General features: G+C 41.5%; 1 protein-coding gene across 1 annotated transcript in view; it reads left to right on the plus strand.

The window, feature by feature from the left end:
* Window positions 1-18210, plus strand: part of LOC126088227 (lachesin-like) — a 580958-nt gene extending 562748 nt beyond the window's left edge. The window contains exons 8-10 of the mRNA XM_049906355.1: window positions 6634-6804; window positions 17348-17461; window positions 18194-18210. Of these exons, the coding sequence (XP_049762312.1) occupies window positions 6634-6804; window positions 17348-17461; window positions 18194-18210 (302 nt within the window). The remainder of the gene's footprint in view (window positions 1-6633; window positions 6805-17347; window positions 17462-18193) is intronic.
* Window positions 18211-23536: the final 5326 nt, after the last annotated feature.

Genomic DNA, 23536 nt, shown 5'->3' on the forward strand with positions numbered 1-23536 from the left:
ACTACTTAAACCTAACTAACCTAAGGACAGCACACAACACCCAGCCATCACGAGGCAGAGAAAATCCCTGACCCCGCCGGGAATCGAACCCGGGAACCCGGGCGTGGGAAGCGAGAACGCTACCGCACGGCCACGAGATGCGGGCTAAGGGACCGTCTATGAGGTAGTGGCACCTTCATAAGCTCTTTAAGCCTCACTGTAGACCACGCCAAATGCAAAATGAAGCAACCAATTTGCTCCATTTGCCTGAGGAGGGAGAAGTATGTAAATTTATACTTTGACACTGTACAGTATGACAGAGGCACTAAGACCATCCTCGTGTTTGTTATACAAATGGTCCCTAGCCTAAACTCTATCCAAAACACTTGGCGCTACTTTTGTATTCACCAACAGAAGCTGAGGTATGAGCTTCGGAAGAATCCGGTTTTTATGCGCAGAGTTTTGAAACAGTAGTATTAGGCAACGCATGCTGTTGTATGCGCACTGACAATTTCTCTCTCTCTATACCTCACTCTTTCTTATACACACTGAAACACCCCTGTTTTGGTCCTTTATTAGGTTTTGTGTGATCTACCGAAGCAGCTAAACAGTAAAATATTATGATTAGTTGACTATGTGCTTAATGGATGAAGGCTATCGGTTTTTCTGCTGTGGTTTCGGGGGTATTGAACCGAGTGCGGCTGTTCTGAGACGGAATAATTAATGACTGAAAGTTTGTCTATCATAAAAGTCCATGAAGGTTGTGACGTACAAACTGACACGTATTTTCTACTAACACATAAATTCTGAGGCAGTTGTTACTTTCGCCTTAGACGTCAAATTACGGTTATATTTATTATTGGTTGCAGATTTTAAGTACTTCGTCACACGCAATGATGATGGTTAATATTCACAACAATCCTCACCGCAATCCATTGTTGTTGCTGGCCGACGCGGTTGACGCCAAACACGTAATTCGGCACTTGTCACTGTTGGTTTCATATCAGTCGCGAATCGGTATCGATGAGGGTCAACCCCACGACGATTAGGGGGACGCGCTAATCTGTCATACTCCGGTGAATTTACCATTTACTATTCACTCGACCACCATTCTTGCCCGTCTCTTCGGTACTACTTCTCACTCGACACTAGTCTTACTGCCTCCTGCAGCGCTCGACAATCAACCTCTGTCTGCTATCGACCTGGGTGTCGGATATTAATATCTATGTTCATGGGATCACGGATCCCTTACAACACACACACACACACACACACACACACACACACACACACACACACACTCACACACACCAGAGTGATAGTTTCAGTAATAGAATTAAGTTCAACATCAACCTTAATTTCACTACACTAAGGAATTAAGGTAATTAATCAAATAACCTTCAAAGTTGTAATGAAAAGGATAATCTTTTATCCCTTACTAAAATTTACATCACTAGAATTGCAGTCTAGAATCATAATTGAATATAAAATTAATAATAATAAGAGAGCAAATGTCTCATAACTAGGTTTACAGTGTACCACACACACACACGCACACCACACACACACACACACACACACACACACACACACACACACACACACACACAGCTAGCGCAGTAAAATCGACTCAGTCTGTTTCATCGGTGTCAAGAATGAAAGTGAATTTGCTGCAGCCTAAACAGGAGTTGCTCGGAGCGGTATTTGTATGCGCCATTGCCGCTGCGGGACGCATTTTTCGATGGGGAGCGGCCGCCGCGCCTCCCTCAAAAGTCTCTTGTTTTCCAATTAACGGAACATCAAAGATGGGGGCGCCTTCATTATACGCGGTCCGGGTCCTTGTGCGACTCGCCGAGGCACTTATTTGAATTTTAAATAAATAAGCTACAAGGGTATTACATACTTGGTGAAATAGATTATAAATCCTATTAAAACTTAATTTAATGTAATTTATTCATTGGATTCATAGCGCACTAATCCTTTCGATTGCTGCTGCGAGTCGGATTCCGCTTTAACGTAATTTCCACAAGGAGCGAGGAATTCACGTCAGACCTGAAAAGGACTGCTATGTACTTCATTTTTATTGTTAGTCTTAGCAACTTACCGTCTAAAGATCAGTGTTTGTTTGTATGTGTTTTGCTTTGCTTCTGCAAAAGACGGGGTAGTATGTTCAGCACAATAATAAGATTAGGTAACGCAGTATATGACGGGAGAAGTGATGTTTTTCCAAACTTCAGAGATCCACTTTTTGGTCATTACTTAGAATCCGCCAAATCCGGCTGGATTTCCTTTTTTCGTCCAGTGAGGTTCCATAATTCGGTCTCTTTGCTGTTTTCAAAGGTGCGTTATAGCTACGCAGTTCGTCTTGCTTTTAACGTTTAGTGTGTCAAATGTGGGACGGAAAGTTGGTTGAGGTTGGTTCGGGGCGAGGCAGTGTAGTTGATTGTGCTCTCCTGGCAGATACGACTCTATTGTTAAAAACAAGATACCTCACAGCGAGCAGCTGGGAAACAAGGACGGCATCAAACTTCCTATGTGTAATTGGAACGTAGGTAAGGTTTGAAGGTTACAGTTCCTGACCACGGTTGCGGTTATCCATTAATATTCTTCAGATTAGAGGTCACGTAGGTCTGCAACGAGGCGTCCGAATAAACATGCAAGTAGAACACACATTTCATAGACATTATATGGTACCGGCTTTGATTTTATGTTTGGTAGTATGAAGTGATATGATGGTAAACTAGTGATCTTAATTTTTGGTTGAAAACAGGAAACAAATGTGCATTAATACGCTTGACGACTAATTCCTATTGTACTTTTAATACAACCACTGATGGTGGTGTCGTGCGCCCTAAGTGCAATGGTCACAGTATGGTTAGTTAAAGTTGGATCAATTTTTGCCCTAAAAACACGCAAAACATTTTTTTGACCTAACACAACGGACACAAGCAGCACAGCATGGCCTTATGGAGACAAACAATGTTTAGCTGTACCTCATATATTTCTTAATCTATTACCTAATGCATGTATAAAGGACGTGGCATGCTTGAAATAAAAGACTCTATTGAAACTATTGAATTTATCTAGAGTTACTTTTACACGAAGGAAATTTGAACTATGTATCAAACAAGGTTCTTAAATTCTGCTGCCTCTTGCTAAATGAAGACTTGACAAAAACTTGGCAGACAAAGTGATCAGCATAGGGAGAGGGGGATGCCTCTATCGGAATAATGGAGAGAATTTCATAAGCTTGTGCTTGATTCAACATGCTGCAGCAGAGAAAAAATTGTTGAGGGAAAAGAACAGGAAATAAAGTTTCTATTATTCATTACAGATTGGCTAACCATTTTTTAGGGGACAAGAGCAGAGCGAGAGAGAAGTTAATGTTCGTTCCCATTACTAAAGCAAGATAAGGAACACACTGGTGAACCAAAAACAAGGCGGTGTAAAGAATTTAGCTTACGACACATGTGGCAAGGATTTCAGATATTCGGAAAGGGTACGATACACAGAGTTGTGACTGCTAACAAGCCCTGTTCGTAACCTAACTAACAGCACGCCAGCAAGCATTTGCGCTGCTTCTAACCGTCATTGCTTCGTAGTACAGCTGCTCAGCACGTCCCCACCGGCCAACAGCACCTCAAACGCTTCTAGACTGTAGCTCGTCCCGTCTTCAACTGACCACCACTCGCTCCTCAACACCCCTGAGAGGACGCATAATTTGGCACACTTTCCTGCCAACTGCAGACCTAGCTTCTGGGAGCAACACAGCGGTCAGCAACATAACGGTCCAATAGCCTCGCGTCAGAAGCACGTCCTACGGATCCCATGTTTACCCGTTTTAACTGACAGATTTTCTATCAAACTGTCGAAGCTTCTACCACGAACTTCCTGCAACCACTGGCAGCAAACGCCCAATAATTCGTCGGGAAAGATCTTCCCACCTACGTGCTCCACGTCAACATCGCCAAGACCGAGCAAGTTGGGGTCCTCTGCCATCATTTCTCTACTTGTTCTTGTATCCTTTCCCCCTTGCTATTATCCTGTCCGTTCCAAAGGTTCAGCCCTTCGTTTATAAGCTCGGAGATAGCACAAAATTCGCATTAGCCCACAGCCAAACTTACAGAATGGATTTCATTCAAGACAGGGAGTGTTCATGAAACAGAAGTTGCTGATCAAAAAGGGAAAGTTAGGATAATATAAAACACGTAACCCAATAATCGTTTCCTATAGGCGCTGGTCCGAGTACAATTTGATGTAGACTACTTATAAAAATGATAAAATACCGTATCTACTTATTAGAACCTACTCTAACGAAGGATGTACTCAAATAAACGTACATCTTAAACATCAACAAAATAATTGAATAGCTTCATGTTAACAATTTAGTGTTTCCTTTCTCGAATAATCGAGGGATTATTTCTATTCAGAAATTTCTTTACGGTGTAGAAGGAGCGCTTAAGGAGTATCACTTTTAACTTGTACCTTTGAAATATTTCTGCTGTCTACCAAACATTTCAGTTAGTACGACATATAGTTTTGCTGCTACATATTTTATCCCTATCTGCGCCAAAGTTGGTTTAATTAAACTGTAATGCAGGTGATTTTTCGTCTAGAGTTATACTTATGAATATTTCTGTTATCCTCAAACTCAGATGGATTGTTGATAATAATTATTTAAGTGAAAAATTTTCTGCTGCTTAAAGAGATGCCTGCTAGTTGTACATGTTGGGAACCTCACCATATTTCTAATTACTTTCTTTTGTGCAGTGAATACTTTTTGGGCAAGTATGGAATTTCCCTGAAATATTACCCTGTGCGACATCAGTGAATGAAAGTATGGAAAATACGTTAAAATAATAACTTCAATATAGCCAAAGTTGGAACTATTCTTGTGGCAAAAGTAGCCGAAACTATGTGCTATAGCGGGTGTACAACATGAGGACCCCAGGGAAAATATGGGGTGTCTGTTTAATAGGGAAATGGGTTTATGGTAGATTTTGACGGTACCCGCCGATTACGCAAGACAGTTAGAATGATTTTCACCAGGATACAAAGGGCTTTACTTTTAGTGGCAACGGGAAGACCGTTCTAAGGCTTTCTTCTCACCGAAAGAATGGGGTAAATCCAAGGTTTGCTTCTACATTTTACATTATAACAGTGCTCAGTTTGAAATGTGACAGTAACGTGAGCCTCTTAAGATCTTTAACGTGTTGGTTCATTGCAAGGTGAAGGTGGAACGCCATCTGTTAACCAGTCTGTTAGAAATAAACTTAATGGCAGAATGAGAAATGTTTGTAGTGACCTTAGGTCAATGTCTCATGCGCTAGGCAGTGGCTGTAAATGCTCGCGGTCTGAATGTTTCGAATAAATGAAACCACACGAGTGAGAAAAGCTCCTAAACAAATTTAATTTGTTAGGTAACTGGAATAACCATTCATTTAATCAGCTTAATTTCAGTGACATTAAGTGGTCGAAGAAGGCCTAAGCATAGCGATGCCAATGCCAGAGATTGCACTTGCCGATACATTGCCAGAATCAAACGAAATTTTACGATGAGCAAAATTCCTGTTTGCCGAAAGAACTTCATTGCTTTGCATAGAATATCAAAGCACAGACTGCAGGTGGTTCAAAGGATACAGGAATATCAGAAAGACAAGAGAGACATGAATGTTACCCATGCTTGGAAACTACCCAAAGAAAAGGAAGCAGCCGTTACAAACCACATAAATCCATTTAAGAGAAGAAGTAGCCACTATGCAAGGGAAAGACAGACACCATAATCCTTCCCGAAGAACTATCAATAAAAAATGGCATAAATTTTATAAAGAGACACGCCGGAAAATCTTTAACAGGAACTTTAACTTATCACTTGGACACCCGCATTCAGATACCTACTCAACATGTGACAAATTTCAGGCAGAATTAAAAAGTCTGAATGAAAAGCCTTGCCAAAATATGTCTGAAAAAGATAAGTTAGAAATTAGAAATGAAATTTAAGCATTTGGTAAGGAATACCGGGTTCACAAGTTAGAACTGTTACATTTTATTCAAGAAAGCGAAAAGAGAGGAAATAACAATAGCCGAAAATGAAGAAATATGCACGGACTATCAACAAAACCTATCTTTGGCAAATATGAGCTAAACAACACAAAGATGAGAAGAAAGCTTACCAGAATTTGATGGATTTGCCACGTTATTTCCGTTACAAAGGTGTAGTTTATTTCCAAGTTTTGTCTTTTTTGTCATATAGTTTCAGCTATTACTTTTCGTAATGTGCTTACTTTACAGCTATTAAATTTGTCATCATAATTACATCGATTACACTCTATTCGAGTCTTTCAAGTATTTCTTTGTAATACTGAATGTTTATATTTGCTCTCCTGAAAAATGTACAAATGTAACTTGCTCCATTTTTTCTGTGGGCTCTTCATATGGTTTTTCCACTTAAAATTAACTGAGCCACAAGTACGTAGGGGAATTAAGAAACTTGATAAACAAGGTTTAGTAATAGTTTTTGAAACGTGTATTTCGTGGTACGCTGTGCGATGAAGACCGGAAATTCCTAATCTGGTCGGGCTAAATAAAATTATAAATGAATAAACAATGAAACGGGTGTTTTCCGGAGTGACTCAGAAGTGTGTGTCCTCACAGGCGAGATGCTGATCTCCAGCGAGAAGTACGAGGTGAAGACGGTGAGCAAGTCCATGTTCGAGACCAGGATGGTGCTGGTGGTGCGCAACTTCCAGGAGAAGGACCTGGGATCCTACCGCTGCGTCGCAAAGAACTCACTGGGGGAAGTTGAGTCCAGCATACGTCTGTACGGTGAGTGTCCGGCCTACGGCTGTGTTCAGCACACGCGAGGCTGCGCTACGCACTATTTATTTATACAGTCTGTAGGTACACATACTCACTGTCCATTGATTAATACCTGAGCAAGCATTACAACGATGTGAGTTAACGAAAGTACTATAGTAAAGCGGTTAAAACGAAGTTTTTTGTCCCGATTCTGGGTTTCGTTTGAGGGTGGATGCAGAGAGCTTTATTGGAAGGGCAGAAATTATGTTCTTGCGTCTCTAGTTTTAAAGTAAATATTTTATTTCATAATTTTTTTCTGGGCGGACTCCACAGCCTCGATAAATTTCGTTTTAACCTTTTTAACAATGGGCTACAGTACTGATTTACATTTTCCAGAACAACCGACTCATATCGGCGAACCAGCAGCATATCAGTCAGCGAATTTCATTTTTTTCCAGGTTATAGATACAACTTTCTGTTTACCCCTCTTGCAAAAAAGGAAGTGTGATTGGTCACAGGTTTGTTAGACTCGTGAAAAAGCAACACGGTAGCAATAATAAAAATCCTGAACAGCTAGACACCTGAAGATAGGAGCCGTATTTATTATCTTATATGGACAACCCTGTGTAGCGCACTACTAACCACTAGATGTTTCCAGAATGAGATTTTTACTCTGCAGCGGAGTGTGCGCTGATGATCTCTACCGAGAGAAATGGATGATTAGAGAGAGTGGGACTTATTGAAGTATTGTTGGAGGAAGTAGACGACCTCACTTCAGATGAGAAGAGGGTGTTAAACACATAATAAAGTAGGTGCAACGGGTAATCTTTTGAGACTACTGACTCGAACATCTAAGTTTTTGAAGTAACCAGGAATCTAATACATGGATCCAAACGTTACGTTTAACGGGAACAGCAACCAGAATGTAGTTTTAAGCCGGCCGGAGTGGCCGAGCGGTTCTAGGCGCTACAGTCTGGAGCCGCGCGACCACTACGGTCGTAGGTTCGAATCCTGCCTCGGGCATGGATGTTTGTGATGTCCTTAGGTTAATTAGGTTTAAGTAGTTCTAAGTTCTAGGGGACTGATGACCTCAGAAGTTAAGTCCCATAGTGCTCACAGCCATTTTTTTGTAGTTTTAAGAGTCGAATGACATGAAAAGGAAGCAATAGTTGAGAAGGGAGACAGGTTTGGAGCATATACCGGATGTCTGTATATTGAATAAGCTGTAAAGTAAACCGAGGAGAAATTGGAAAGAAGGGAGAAGAATGTAAATCTTTCTATTTTGGTGACGAAGTAGTAAGACTGTCAGAGACGACGAGGGATTTGAAAGATCATGTGATCATGTGTATTGTCTCATAAACAGGTTATGGTAGCAACTTCACAACAGAAAACATTGATAAATGAATGCAGCCGAAGTAAATCAAGCGACGCTGAAACAATGAGATTAGTAAATCATACACTAGATGTGGTATACTTAACCTGAATAATAACTTACAATGGCCGAATTAGAGAGAATTAGATATGAAACTGGCAATAACAAGAAAATATTTTCTCAGGTTATTTATCTAAATTAGGCTTGCACGAAAATGAAACAAGAACGACAATGCTTTCAGACAAGACTAGAGTAGAAGCGTTTTAAAGTGGTGCTGCAGATGAATGCTGAAGATTAGACGGGTAGATGGGGAGAAAATGAATTATGGCGCGTCTTGACTAAATAAAGGGATTCATTTACACATCACATCGTCAGGCACGAAGATGTCGTCAACTGAAGGGAAATTCGCGTGGCAGAAATAAATGGAGATACAAACTTCGCTGTAGCAGGCAGCGGATGTAATTTGAAGGAGATATGCAGGTATTATGAGATTAAAACAGACTAGCTTGGGTATCCGCATCATAAGTCTTCGGGCTGAAGACCACTACAACACTCATTTAAAATCAGATTTTTTACTACTTGGACTGGATTGTTAGTAAAACATTGCTGTATACACAATGAGATCTAAAGTGTCTGGACGCCTGGCATAAAATGACTTACAAGTTTGTGGAGTCTTCGATCGGTAATGCTGGAATTCAGTATTGTGTTGGCCCACCCTTAGCCTTGATGACAGCTTCCACTCTCACAGGCATACGTTCAGTCATGTGCTGGAAGGTTTCTTGGGAAATGGCAGCCCATTCTTCACGGAGTGCTGCACTGAGGAGAGCTATCGATGTCGGTCGGTGAGGCCTGGTACCAAGTCGCCGTTCTAAAACATCCCAAAGGTGTTTTATAGGATTCACGTGAGGACTCTGTGCAGGCCAGTCCATTACAGGGATGTTATTGTCGTATAACCACTCCGCCACAGGCAGTGCGATGTGAACAGGTGCTCGATCGTGCTGAAAGATGCAATCGCCAACCAGAGTTGCTCTTCAACAGTGTGAAGCAAAAAGGTGCTTAAAACATCAATGTAAGCCTGTGGTGTGACAGTGCCACACAAATCAACAAGGGGTTGAAGCCCCCTCCATGAAAATCATGACCACGTCCTAACGCCACCACGTCCCAGTTTTACTGTTGGCACTACACACGCTGGCAGATGAAGATCACCGAGCACTCGCCATACCAACACCCTGCCATCGGATCGCCACATTGTGCACAGCGATTTGTCACTCCACGCAACGCTTTTCCACTGTTCAATGGTACAATGTTTACACTTAATTACACTAAGCGAGGCGTCGTTTGGCATTTACCGGCGTGATGTGTGGCTAATGAGCAGCCGCTTAAATCCAAGTTCTCTCACCTTCCACCTAACTGTCATAGTACTTGCAGTGGATCCTGATGCAGTTTGGAATTCCTGTGTGATGGTCTGGATAGATGTCTGCCTATTACACATTACGACCCTCTTCAAATGTCGGCGGTGTGTGTCAGTCAAGAGACGAGGTCGGCCTGTACGCTTTTGTGCTGTACGTGTCCTTTCACGTTTCCACTTCACTATCTCATCGGAAACAGTGGACCTATGGATGTTTACGAATGTGGAAATGTCTCATACAGACATACGACACAAGTGTCACCCAATTACCTGACCACGTTCGAAGTATGTGAATTCCGTGGAGCGTCCCATTCTGCTCTCTCACGATGTCTAATAACTACTGAGGCCGCTGATATGCAGTGCCTGGCAGTAGGTGGCAGCACAATGCACCTGATATGAAAAATGGATGTTTTTAGGGGGGTCGGGATATTTTTGATCGCATAAGGTAGTACTACAAACTAATTATACAGTTTAAATAACAAATATGTATATAATCATGCATGGATCATCCCTGTATTACGAAATCCAAACTAAGTGGCAGCAACAATTCGTTCCAAATAGCCAGAAATTGCAGCAACAGAAATGTGCTTTAGCTCGTTCAAAAATTTTATAGTCTTTTTAACCCTTTGTTTCCTGACATAAGAAAATTTTTACTTTTTAACATTTTCTTTGCATAATTTATGCTTTTGTGGCCTCAAATGTCGGTAGGATTTTTTGTAAAATTTTATTTTATTTTTTGCAATTTATTTCTCTCCTGGTACTCAGAAGTACCGTCAGACTCCATGGACAGAATCACAACATGCGCAGAAAAATGCTCCAATTTTTATAACTTGTACTTTATTCCACATAAATATTAAATATTTTTACATTAGATAATTAACAGATATATGATATTTCTGAATTTTTTTAAATTTTGCATAAATTTATTCTAGAGCAACTTCACAATACATAGTAACTTGGCTATACATTTTTGACAGTATATACATATCACATATTTACTGATACCTCATGAAATTGTAGGAAACAGTTCTTTTTCTCATTGCAGCACAAATACACTTTACATGTACTACATTGTGAATGTGGTCTCGACTGAATTTTATTTTTTGCACACATTTCGCATCGTCCTCTCACAAGTGAACACTACAAAATGGTTTCCTCGGTTGCCAAGACGTACATCCTTCGGAACAGAAAAGTTATCCTTCCTTCTCTTTGGGAGAGTTATTTCATCTTTACCAGAGTTTCTCTTTTTGAGATTTGGCACTTGCTGCTCATTCATTAGCCCTAGTGCCACAGCACGCCTGAATTCCAGCAGTGGCAGTGCCCCATGTAGATCACTGAAAATGACGTAAGCATTGACAAAAGCAATTTCTATTCCTCCCCCAAAGAGACGGTGCCACCATTTCTTTGATCGCTTGTCAAGACCATAAGTTGAACGTAATCTGTCTGCATGATGGACACCACCCATGTTTTTACTGTAATCACATACAATAACTGGACATGGTATAGTCATACTAGTTCCATCTTTCTACTTTCTTGTCACAACGCTCTGTTCGGTGCTATGGACGTTTGACGCAAAATATACTACTTTAGTTTCCTTCCATTGAAATATTGTTTGTTCTAAAGATGACACTTTGAGATTTGACTTAAATATTTTTCTTTAGGTAAATTCCCTGGCAAACCTTTCCTGTTTTTTCTAATTGTTCCACAGGCAAATGTATTTACGGATTTCTGTGTGAGAAAATGTGGACAGAACAACTAGTGAGAGGTAACGCGTTGTTGCTACAATAAAGTGTTCGCACAACCTGACGGTACTAATAAGTCCGCCTTATATTTTCCACTTTATCTCATTCACTTGTAACGTAATGCTTCAAACTGTTATAAAAAAACAAAGAAGATAAGTACGTACAATGGAAAACTCAACGGAAGTTTCAATAAATTGCGCACAAATTCAGGCAACACCATGGAAACAAGCACATACAATCTTCTGTTCTCACAGCAGCGCGCGAAAAACAATTTCAAGCTCTGACCGCCAGAGAGGTCTATGTATTGCACAATAACAACTATGAAACAGTAGAGCAGAGTTACTGTTACGTACCGACAGGCTCTCAGATCACGAAACTGCACCACGAGAAAATAATGAGAGTCAAAACTTACTGGTACTTTTAAGTACCGTCAGGCAACAAAGGGTTAAGGTCTTCAAAATGCAGTAGAATAATATTCCACTACTGACAACTGCTCACTTTTTTCCACAACACAACGCACGTAATTTACAACGCCTAAGAAAACGGTTTCGTACGTTTTAGTGGCGTAGATATAATTATTGAGACGTCTTGGTGAAGAGTCTACCTCCCCTCACTCCTACTCCTTCTCTTCCTCGCGCCTTCCAATCATCTTCCTCACGATTTCAATGACATGCATGAGGAAATCTTGCTCCCTTTTCATTAAATCACTTCGAAGTTCAATTTATAGACCAAATCGGACTGCTGATATTCTCTCGTGTCCGCCGCTCGTGGTCTCGCGGTAGCGTTCTCGCTTCCCGAGCACGGGGTCCCGGGTTCGATTCCCGGCGGGGTCAGGGATTTTCACCTGCCTCGAGATGACTGGGTGTTTGTGTTGTCCTCATCATTTCATCATCATCCAGGAAAGTGGCGAAATTGGACTGAGCAAAGATTGGGTAATTGTACGGGCGCTGATAACCACGCAGTTGAGCGCCCCACAAACCAAATATCATCATCATCAGCTGATATTCTGTACACACACCATTCATGTAAAACTACTAGCACTCCGAGAACCAATATAAAATTGAACTAACAGTTCGATTCGTGTCTAACATGTAAACATGTCGTGAAAACATAGTTCGCGGAATTTTGGTTTCATCGTTCCATCTTCCAGAGGTACAGTCGCTCTCGCACTGACTAAACAAGCCGCTGTTCAAGCGTGCGTCACTCATTTGTAAAATATACTCACGAGCCAAAACATTATGACCACCTGCATAATAGCTTGTTTGTCTGTGTTTGAAACGAAATACATCACTGATTTTGCGTATCAGGGATCCGACAGTTTGTTGGTAGGTTTATGGAGGTATGTGCCACTAGATGTCAACGCGCAGGTCATGTAATTCGCTAAACTGGCTGCTGAGATCTGCGTACGCAGTAATGGCTCCCGATAGCAAACAGATGGGTTCCATAGGATTAGGTTGCCAAGACGTCAACGTGAGTTCACTATAATGCTCCTCAAACCATTGTAGCACGGTTGTGGGTCCGAGACACGGGCAATTATTCTGCCGAAAGATGACATCGCCGCCGGGGAAGGCACCAAGCATGAGGGGATGCAGGTAGTTCGCAGCTGTCAGCGTTTCTTCGATTACTATCACATGTCCCATGCAAGCTCAGCGGAATCTTTCCCGTAGCGTAATCCTGCTCCCACCAGCCTGCGTCCGTGGCAGTAGTCTGCCGCTATTCACCTCGATCTCGATGACGGCGTTTGTCGAGACGACTATCGACGTAGTGTAGGTAAAATGTAATTCAGTCGAAGGGCCGACACGGTTCCATTGATTGACGGTCGAATCTCGATAGTTCCTCGCCCACTGCAATCGTAACTGACGATGTCGTTGGGATCAATATGTCAACACGTAGGGGTGGTCTGATGTGGAGCTCCATTTTCAACAATGTACAATACAAATTTGTGCGTGCACGAGCATTGTGCGCTTTAGGCAGGGATGCCATAGATCACAATCCATCCTACTTCAAAGAGCAGACATGCCTTCGAACCCCACGGTCTGTGAATCGTTGGGTACGTCCAAGCATTTAGCGCCTGGTGGTGATTTCACTGTTCTTCTATCTCTTTCCGTAGACGTTCCGACAGGAGCAAGTGAACATTCGACCAACTTCGCCACTTTCGAAATACTCGTTCACAGTCTCTGCGTAATAACAATCTGCCCTTTGTCAAAGTCACTTATCTCAATGGATTTCCTCATTTGCAGCTTACATCTTCGCTACGTGTCTGCTGCCACCTGGCGGCATCCAACGTCGCGGTGGACAGTGTTGAAAATGTGTTGGCTCATCAGCGTGTGTATCTATTTATTTTCGTCATTTAGATGAACGATCAAATTAAAGGACAAAAGTAAAGAACTTTTGGGCGACCTTCTTAGAACACCTCGCACAAATGCCAATAAATGGTGTCACCACGAATCTCCGAATTCCTTACCATACCGAATGACTGGCGCGACCATTTGACGTGAGTACCTTTCTCTTACAGAGGTAATAGATAAACTTGCTCCTTCAGTTATTCCTCTTTTGTCTTACACATATTCCCCATTGATCGACATATACATGGAGGATCAGGTGATTTTCGTCCTCCTATTAGAATCTATGTCTCCCTGAATAGTACCTCCTTACAAATTATGATCAGCTCTTGTTATATACAGAAGAGTGAAACAAAACTGCGAGAAAAATGTTTCACGGACGTTAAGATAGGCAACCCAACTTATATCATCCACAGTCATGGGATATGAGGTAAATTGAGTTGCCTGTCTTACTAACAAGTGACCACAATCACATCCACTTCACAATTGGAGACGCAGATAATGAATTAGCCGCTAACATCCAGTATGAGCACTATAAAATCTATGCAAAGTGAACTTGGAACTGTGAAAGGCAGAATTCAAGTTACAATCACTTCAAAGAAGCGGATTTGATGTTGAAGCGAAAGGCGACGAATTAGTGCCAGCGTCGCAGACGGCGTAAGAGAAGGCGACCCCAACATTGGTTACGAAGTCAAAAGGGTTTAAAATTCCCTGGAGTCCCTCTATACAGTCTTTAAGACGCAGAGGAAGGCAGGCGAGAAGATACTAACAGAGATTCTTAGGGGAAAGAGAACGACAAAGAAGGCTGAGTTTCCATTGAAAACTCAGACAGCAATATAAAGAGCTACTACACCAAATAAGTAGAAAATTAGTAGGCCTACGCTAAGGACAAAATACTGTGAGGTATTAGGGGATTTCCATACAAACCTGCAATAAACAAGTTTGGATCACCCACAGTATTATCAAATCTGAGACGATGCGATGGCAAGCTGAGGAGAGGCTGGGAGACATCATTGCAGTACCCACTCAGAACTCTGTAGCCAGACTATACGAAATGGAAAACACAGAGTACCATCAGCAGCTTCGCTCTGAACTGCTAGAACAGCATTTGAAGACTAGTGTTGTGATTCCAGTTGCCCACGAGGAAGTGAGGCTGGCAATAATGAAGTTAAGTAAGAAGAAAGCGCCAGGTCCTGGTAGAATAAATGGAAGAAGTGTGACACAAGCTAGTGGACCAAATTATACCATACATGACAGTGTTATTAAACGAATGTGTTTTGTAAGGGGCAGGTGCCAAAATTCTGGAAGATTCCGACTACCACTATACTAAAAAAAAGATGGAAGATCGAAAGAACCGAAATCTTACAAATAGATTTGTTTGGTAAATGCTCTAACCACACTACAGGAAAAGATTCTGTGGTGCTCCCTGAGGAACCACAGACCAGTGGCAGGCATGACCCCCTGCAGTTCGGATTCAGGAAAGAAAAATCCACAGAGAATGTGACAAAATTCGCAATGGCCATTGTGAACACCTCGGTCGACAAGTATAGGCATAATGACTGATATAGCCATGGCGTTTGATAAATTGTGGTGACCTGCCCTGTTCAAATGACTGAAAGAGATGGGCTGTCCATGGAGTCTCTATAACCACTGCAAGGTTATTGCACAGACGTGGAGGTGTAATTAAAACGTCACTCGCAGAGAATTGAGAAAAACGTCACCACAGACGGCCCACAGGGCTTTGTTCGTGGTGCTGAGTTCTAGAATATCGGCATAAATGTATTATTAAACCGGTTCCAGAGTAGGCATCGCCTACACAGACTATCTGGTGATTATAGGACCTATCAACGGATTGCTAAATCAGAGAATAGTAGTAGAGTAGTTCTAGAAAGACTTAGCATCTGGCGTGTAGGAAACAAACTAACGATACAAGCACACAAAACCGTTTATGTATTACTGAATGGAAATTGTCTGGCGCAAGAAACTCAACAATCAGAATAAATAATCAGCCTGTGAAAAGAAAGGAATTTTACAATACCTTGATATAAATATCGACTCAAACCAAAACTTTCATGCACATGGGGCAGTAAAATCCTAAACAACATAGCAACAACTGGGCAAAGATGTTTTCAGCTATCACAAACAATCTTAATTCCTATTGTGGGCTACGAGTCGACCATTTCGGCGTAGAAATCGAGAACTGTAAAGACGGCCCAGGCTCTACGGCGAACACAGAGAAGTGTACTCCAGCGCCTGACTGGCGCGTATAGAATAACGCCAATACGAGGTTTGCTTCCTACAGAGTTAGTAGCAAGCAAGAGAGATGTATAATATCGGCTCAAGAAGGGCGAATATGATAAAAGTAAATCATATATGGGACAGAAGAGCCACATCGAATGCAGATATAAAGGCTTGCATTGATGGCGAATGGCAAGAAATCTGGGACAGAGCAGAAACACGGAGGCGAACGTGCTAGTTGCTTCCTAACGCGAAGGATCGACGAAGAATGTTATTTATTCTTCTGAAGAAGGGAGCTACAAACTACCTGTCCAGACTTGGTACACAACCCAGCTATTCACTGAAAATACGACAACGCTTCACATAAACTTGTGAATGTGGAGCATTCGGTATGCCGGACAGCATCGTCTGCGTGTGTCCTATTAGATAAGATGTTACAGCCCAGGGCAGGAACATCTTCGGTAATAACATATTAAGGAATGGGGAAATGTGGCATAAGCTACCCTCGATGTCAGCTAAAATATCAGCTTATGAACTGCAAGTCTACATCTCTGAAAGAAGACGCTATATATCGTGCCAACGAGACGCAAGTCGGCAAGACATCCAGCTGCAACAACCTTCCGGAAGGAGTGAGGAAGTGTGACTGTTGGAAGACAAGGAAGGATTTTGTGAGACCCTGAGAACCACCGCTCAATCTCTGCTCTTTGGGTGACAGAGCAGCGCAGCCCCTGTGAATACTGAGTCGTACCTCAGTGTGCCAGGGGCTAACTATAGAGACAAGTGATAAATCTAGCTTGGTTAATACGAAGCACAGTAGTGTTTGTTCTTTGCAGTGTAGTGCAGTGTAGTGTAGTGCTATGTGGTATAGCATTGTGTAGTTGTGTAGTTCAGAGTTATAAATTACAGCTTCTGTGACTCACCAGTACAGCATAGAATAGCAATACAGTAGCACGTGTCTACTGAATTCCAGACGAACATACGAGTACATCTGTACACCAGATGGCAAAATGGGGTGTGAATAATTTTTTTCATATTTAAAAAAAATTCGTTTTATTACTTTTATGTAGATATTTTACGTAGGTTATTCCCCCTTAAAGGCCATAATGTTTAGTTATATTGACACATTTGAAATTAGGTTAAAATATTGTGTGCTACATTCTCTGTCAATTCAAGTGCAATATTTGGTCCGTTCTTATATCTAGATAGCAGACCGACGGAAAATAGCAAATAAATAAATAAATATTTTAACCTACATGAAAACTTTTCCGGGCTTTCTTTTATTTTGTCTATGCTGTAGAGGTATAGGAGCAGATAATCCCCTCTCTGAGCGGGGTTGAGGCAGTTGATTCGATAAGCGCAAGTCCATCGGATGCCTGAGGTGACAGGCGTATTTCCGGCGAACACCTGCAGCATGCCCGAGTGTCCCATCGAGGCTGCGCGCGTGACACCTGCTGTGCTCGCGTTGCAGAGATCCCGGGCCCGACGAGGCGCGTCTACCCGTACGAGCGGGACGAGTACGTGGACCAGTACGGCTCCGCGGAGGAGGAGCTCGACCTGGACGGCGGCTACGCTCCCGGCGCCGGTGCCGCCCCCGCCGCCCCCGCCACGCTGGGGCCGGCCAGGGACCACCAGCAGCCGCCGCCGCCCGCCACCGCAGGTGCGAGCCAGTGCGCATTGCTTTTTGTATCACGTATAGGGCCTCTGCTAATACAACCATCAGCGTGTTTAAGTTTTTCGCTATCATTAGCGTCCCTAACTTATTTCTCAAAACGTCTTTATTTGTACATTTAGCATATCAAATTCACTATATTGTTTATGTGAATACCTATCACCCCCTCATCAAGCAACTTTAGACCATTTCATCCACTTCCGAGGCGGGGAGGGCTTTCGGTGTACCTTCCGAAACAAAATTTAACTTTCTCTCGTCAAAAAGGCATGTTATTTACAATTCGATGACACTTTCCAGCACAAAAGGCACTTCGGAGTAAATGAAGCGCCGATAGAATACGACTCTTTCTCCATTCCATCTACTTTCTTCATAAACTCGTTTATCATCTCTTAATTTCCCAACACCTTCCTGGTTATTTTGATTTTCTTTTTTTCTATTTCTCCTAATTCTTTGCCTGTTCTGAAGCATAAGGAATCCTGATCTAAGCATTGTAGTGCCGGAGTTCCGATAAAATATAGTAGTAAATTTTCCTGGAAGATAAATCGATGCTGGACCGGGCCTCGAACTTATAAGTTTTGCCTTTTGGGGGAAGTGCTCTAGCAACTCTTTTGTCTTTTCACTCTTTATCAAAATATTTTACCTCAGGTAAATACACGTCGTAGACATATAAAATAGATGCTAGTCTTCTTCCTGGGCTTATGACGTGTCAAAGGGTGTAAACTTATAAGAAAAGATTGCTACATCTACATCTACGTGGTTACTCTGCAATTCACGCTTAAGTGCCTGGTAGAGGGTTCATCGGACCATTTTCGTACTATTTCTCTACCATTCTACTCTCGAACGGCGAGTGGGAAAAAGGAACACCTAAATCTTTCCGTTCGAGCCCTGATTTCTCTTATTTTATTATGATGATCATTTCTCCCTACGTACATGGGTGTCAACAAAATATATTCGCATTTGGAAGAGAAAGTTGGTGATTAGAAATTTCGTAAATAGATCTAGCCGCAAAGAAAACTGCCTTTTTTCAGTGACTGCCACCATTACTCGCCTATCATATCAGTGACACTCTCACCGCTATTGCGCGATAACACGAAACGAGCTGCCCTTCTTTGCACTTTTCGATGTCCTCCGTCAATAGTACCTGGTAAGGATCCCACACCGCGCAGAAATATTCCAACAGACGACGGACAAGTGTAATGTAGGCTGTCTCTTTAGTGGGTTTGTCGCATCTTCCAAGTGTTCAGCCGACAAAGCGTAGTCTTCGTTTCGCCTTCCCCACCATATTATATATGTGCTCTTTCCAATTTAAGTTGCTCGTAATTGTAATTCCTAGGTATATAGTCGAATTGACAGTCCTTACATTTGTGCGATTTATCGTATACCCAAAATTTATCGGATTTCTTGTAGTACCCATGTGGATGATCTCGCACTTTTCTTTGTTTAACGCCAATTACCACTTTCCGCACCATACTGAAATTCTCTCTAGATCATTTTGTAATTGGAACTGATCGTCTGATGATTTTACTAGACGGTAAATTACAACGTTATCTGCAAACAATCTAAGGGGGCTGCTCAGATTATCACCTAGATCATTTATGTAAATCAGGAACAGCAGAGGGCCTATGACACTACCTTGTGGAACGCCAGATATCACTTTTGTTCTACTTGATGGTTTACCGTCTATCACTACGAACTGTAACCTCTCGAGAGGATATCACGAATCCAGTCACACAATTAAGACGATACTACATATGCACGCAATTTGATTAATAGTCGCTTGTGAGGATCGGTATCAAAAGCCTTCTGGAAACCAAGGAATATCGAATAGATCTGAGATCCCTTGTCGACATCACTCATTACGTCATGGGAATAAAGAGCTAGCTGTGTTTCACAAGAACGATATATTCTGAATCCGTGTTGATTATGTATCAATAAGTCATTTTTTTAAGGTGATTCATAATGTTTGAGTGCTGAATATGCTCCAAAATTCTACTGTAAATTGAGGTCAGTGATATGGGTCTGTAATTCAATGGGTTACTTCTATTTCCTTTGTTGAATATTGGTGTGACCTTTGATACTTTCGTCAAGTGAGTGGTTGTATATGATTGCTAAGAAAGGCGCTATTATGTCTGCATACTCTGAAAGGAATCTGATTGTTATACCATCTGGACCGGAAGACTTAACTTTCTGAAGTGATTTGGTTTCGCAACACTTAAGATATCTACTTTTATGTCACTTATGCTAACAGCTGTTTTGGTTTCTAATTCTAGAATATGTACTTCATCTTAATTCGTGAAGGAATTGCGGAAAGCTGTATTAAGTAACTCCACTTTAGTGGTACCATCATCGGTAACATTCCCATCGCTATAACGCAGTGACGGTATTGACTGTTTTTTGCCCCTAGTGTACTTTACATATGACGAGAATCTCTTTGGGTTTTCTACCATATTTAGAGATAATGTTTCATCGTGGAAACTATTAAAAGCATCTCACATTGACTTCCGCACTAAATTTCGAGCTTCCGTGAAATTTAGACAGTCTTGGGGATTTTGTGTTCTTCTGAATTTGCTTTTTTCGTTGCTTCTGCAACAGTGATCTGACAAGTTTTGTGCACCATAGTAGATCAGTCCCGTCTCTTATTAACTTATGCGGTATGAATCTATTTAGTGCTGTCGATACTGTAGCTTTGAATTTGAGCCATATCTGGTCTACACTTACATGGTTAGCTTGGAAGGAATGGAGACTCTCTCTTAGGAAGGCATCAAGCGAATTTTTATCTGCTGTTTTAAATATATATATTTTGCGTTTATTCTTAGTGGTTTTCGTTGATACGGTTTTGAGCCTCGCTTGTGTTCACTAATCCCTCTATCCGCCATGACGGTCTCTATCAGATCAGGATTATTTGTGGATAAGAGACCACGTGTGTTTTCGCAACCATTCACAATTTGTGTGAGCCCATGAACTAATTCTTCAAAATAATTCTCAGAGAAAGCATTTAGTACAATTTCGGAAGATGTTTCCTGTATTCCACCGGCTTTGAACATGTATTTTCGCCAACTAATCGAGGGTAGATTGAAGTCTCCACCAATTATAACTCTATGAGTGGGGTACTTATTTGTTATAAGACCTAAGTTTTCTTTGAACCATTCAGCTATTATATCATCTGAGTCGTGGGGGGGGGGGGGGGTTCACTACAAGATAAACTACTACCAACAGACACAAACACATCACCATCTACTTTATTTAATCTGTCCTTTCTGAACACAGTTTGCACCTCTGTAGAAATGTCGGCAGTATGTATCTTCAGCTTTAGCCAGCTTTCTGTTCCTATAACGATTTCAGCTCCTTTGCTTTCTATCAGCCCTTGAAGCTGTGGTACTTTTCCAAGACAGCTACGACAATTTACAACTACAATACCGACTGTTTGTTGGTCGATTATCGTCGTTTCTTTGCCCTGTACCCTTTGAGACTGGAGACCTTTTTGATCTTTCTCGAGACAGTCTAACCTAAAAAATCGCCCAGTCCACGCCACACAGCCTCTGCTACCCGTGTAGCCGCCTCCTGTGTGTAGTGGACACCTGACTTATTTAGCGGAACATGAAACTCCACCACCACTCTATGGCTACAATGCAATTGCAACATATAAATAGATCAGGGTGATCGCTACAAACCACATACCTCACTTTAAGCAAGCAGAATCTCACGGTGATAACACTTAAGGAAAGGTTCACGGGCTTCAATCCGCGTCACGTGGTGAAAATGCCAAGACCGTAAGACCAAGCACTCCTTGCTCCGTTGTCAAGTGGAATGACTGGCAGTGCGCTGCTCTACTCCGTTAAATACGCTAACTACCGGCTGTGACGTCACTGGTGCACACCGTAACGTGTGGGCATACGTGGCATCCCGTGATCCTGGGCACATCGAACACCGAGTCAACTTATGCCCGTATATGGCGCTACGGCGACCACCAGCGACGTCAAAGCTGGCAGCTATGTTACGTGAGCTAGTACAGCAGCCCATTGACAGTCATACCACTGGACTACGGCCAAAGAGCGCTTGGTCGAAAGCTCGTGAAATTTTAACCAAATTACGTGGCCAGAAGCCCGAGAACTTTTTATTCAACATGCCTCAGTATTTCAGAATCTAAAAGCAGAATGAAAGACCTGAAAAAAGCATACAAGAACATTGATGTTGGTTTCTAAGGTTGACCAACATAGCTCCTTAACAAGCAAAGGCTTACAATATTCACGTCTGTATCACAGGGTGCAGTCATTGTATAACCTGACTGCCGTTCAGATTTTTATCTGGGGAAAGTTCTTAGGACTTTTAAATTATGTAACACAACATCGTCTGAAAACACGTACGTGTCAAAGAAATTACTGACTTCCTTTACGCCCTCAATACATTGTCTAATTATACCCTGAAAATTCATAACATATTTTCACATGAAAAAATTAGTTCTTCACCTGTGAGTCAAAGAAATCAATTCGATGTTTTCCAGCTTTCACCAATCCAAGTGCTGAGGACATGCCACAGACTACATTCATACAACTGTTTTCGGACAGAAGGGTTCTCATTACTCAGCACAAGAGAACAGAGCAAAAATTTAATATGACAGCTCCAAATATAATGTATCCAACCTTCGAATGTTGTGATGCTGCTCTCATGCGCTTCCTCCACATATACATATCTCAGTTCAAATTAAAACGGACTAGAGCAATATATTTGTCACTGCACGTTTTCGGAACATCCTTACTCCCAAGCTGGGATTTAAAACATTAATAGATAAAGCATTATAAGACGGTGCGCCAAATACTGGAAAATAGTAAAACTATAAATTATGACTGTTAATGGTTTTTGGTTCATATAACTTAGACTTTAACAACACTATCTTCTTCTACATGCCTCTTTTCAAAACCAAATACATGATGCTGAAAAATTTTACAGTTACACAATGAGATATCCAAGCACATCTCACAACCCTTGTAACGTCCCCTTAGAAAAATCAATGAATTACTGTGCTGATAAACCCCTTACGTTATTTGATTTTCAAACAGCTGACCGGAACTGAACGTACTCAGACATTTCTCTCTTTACTTATTCTGATCAACACTAAACTGGCACACAATATTTTTTAGCGCAACGCAATCTGACTTTCAATAATCCCGACAAAAGAATGGCCCTGACTAACAATAACCTATACCTATCATGAATCACTTACCTCACAAAAATCTTCATTACTCGAACTACTGCCATATAGCGAGCGCCAATACTGCCAGCTAAATAAAAGATTCTAACTACTGAAGTCACTAACTACTGATAGGCATAGTTAGCAAATGAAAGATTTTGATAGAGAACAATGTATTTACCTTACTAGTGTTCAAACGTCATTATATATATATATATATATATATATATATATATATATATATATATATATATATATATATATATATATATATATATACCATATCCATCTGCCCAACACTACAATGGTAAATATTCCAACAATGCAAACCAGCCACAGATTGCACACAGCACAGTCAGTAATTTTCATACAGAGCGCTACGTGGCGTTACCAACATAAAAACCTAAACAGCCTACTTACACCCTTCTTCCTTTAACACGCAGGAGCAAAGTCATTGGCGTGAGTGATGTTGTGAGGGCGGGTCGTGAGCCGTATCAGGATATCTTAGTTGGCAAGACCGTGTTTGGAAGGCTCGGCGCGCAGAAATAAGCTGCGGCTGGCTTGTTTCCGTTTGGATGTTAAGAAAGAGGAGTTGATACATTCAAACGAACTATAAAGACGCATGTCGTGCTCACGTTGTTCAGTGAGAGTTGCTGTTTCTGAACATTGTCGATCTATGGGCGAAACCGACCAAAAATAAATAATATTATTGCAATTCTGCCCAGATGAAATAAATATTACAAATTCAAATCCCACTTTTTCAATGGCAAGCTTGTGTTTACTGTTTTAATTTTTTAAAG

This window comes from Schistocerca cancellata, chromosome 6 (assembly GCF_023864275.1).
Source record: "Schistocerca cancellata isolate TAMUIC-IGC-003103 chromosome 6, iqSchCanc2.1, whole genome shotgun sequence".
Taxonomy (NCBI): domain Eukaryota; kingdom Metazoa; phylum Arthropoda; class Insecta; order Orthoptera; family Acrididae; genus Schistocerca; species Schistocerca cancellata.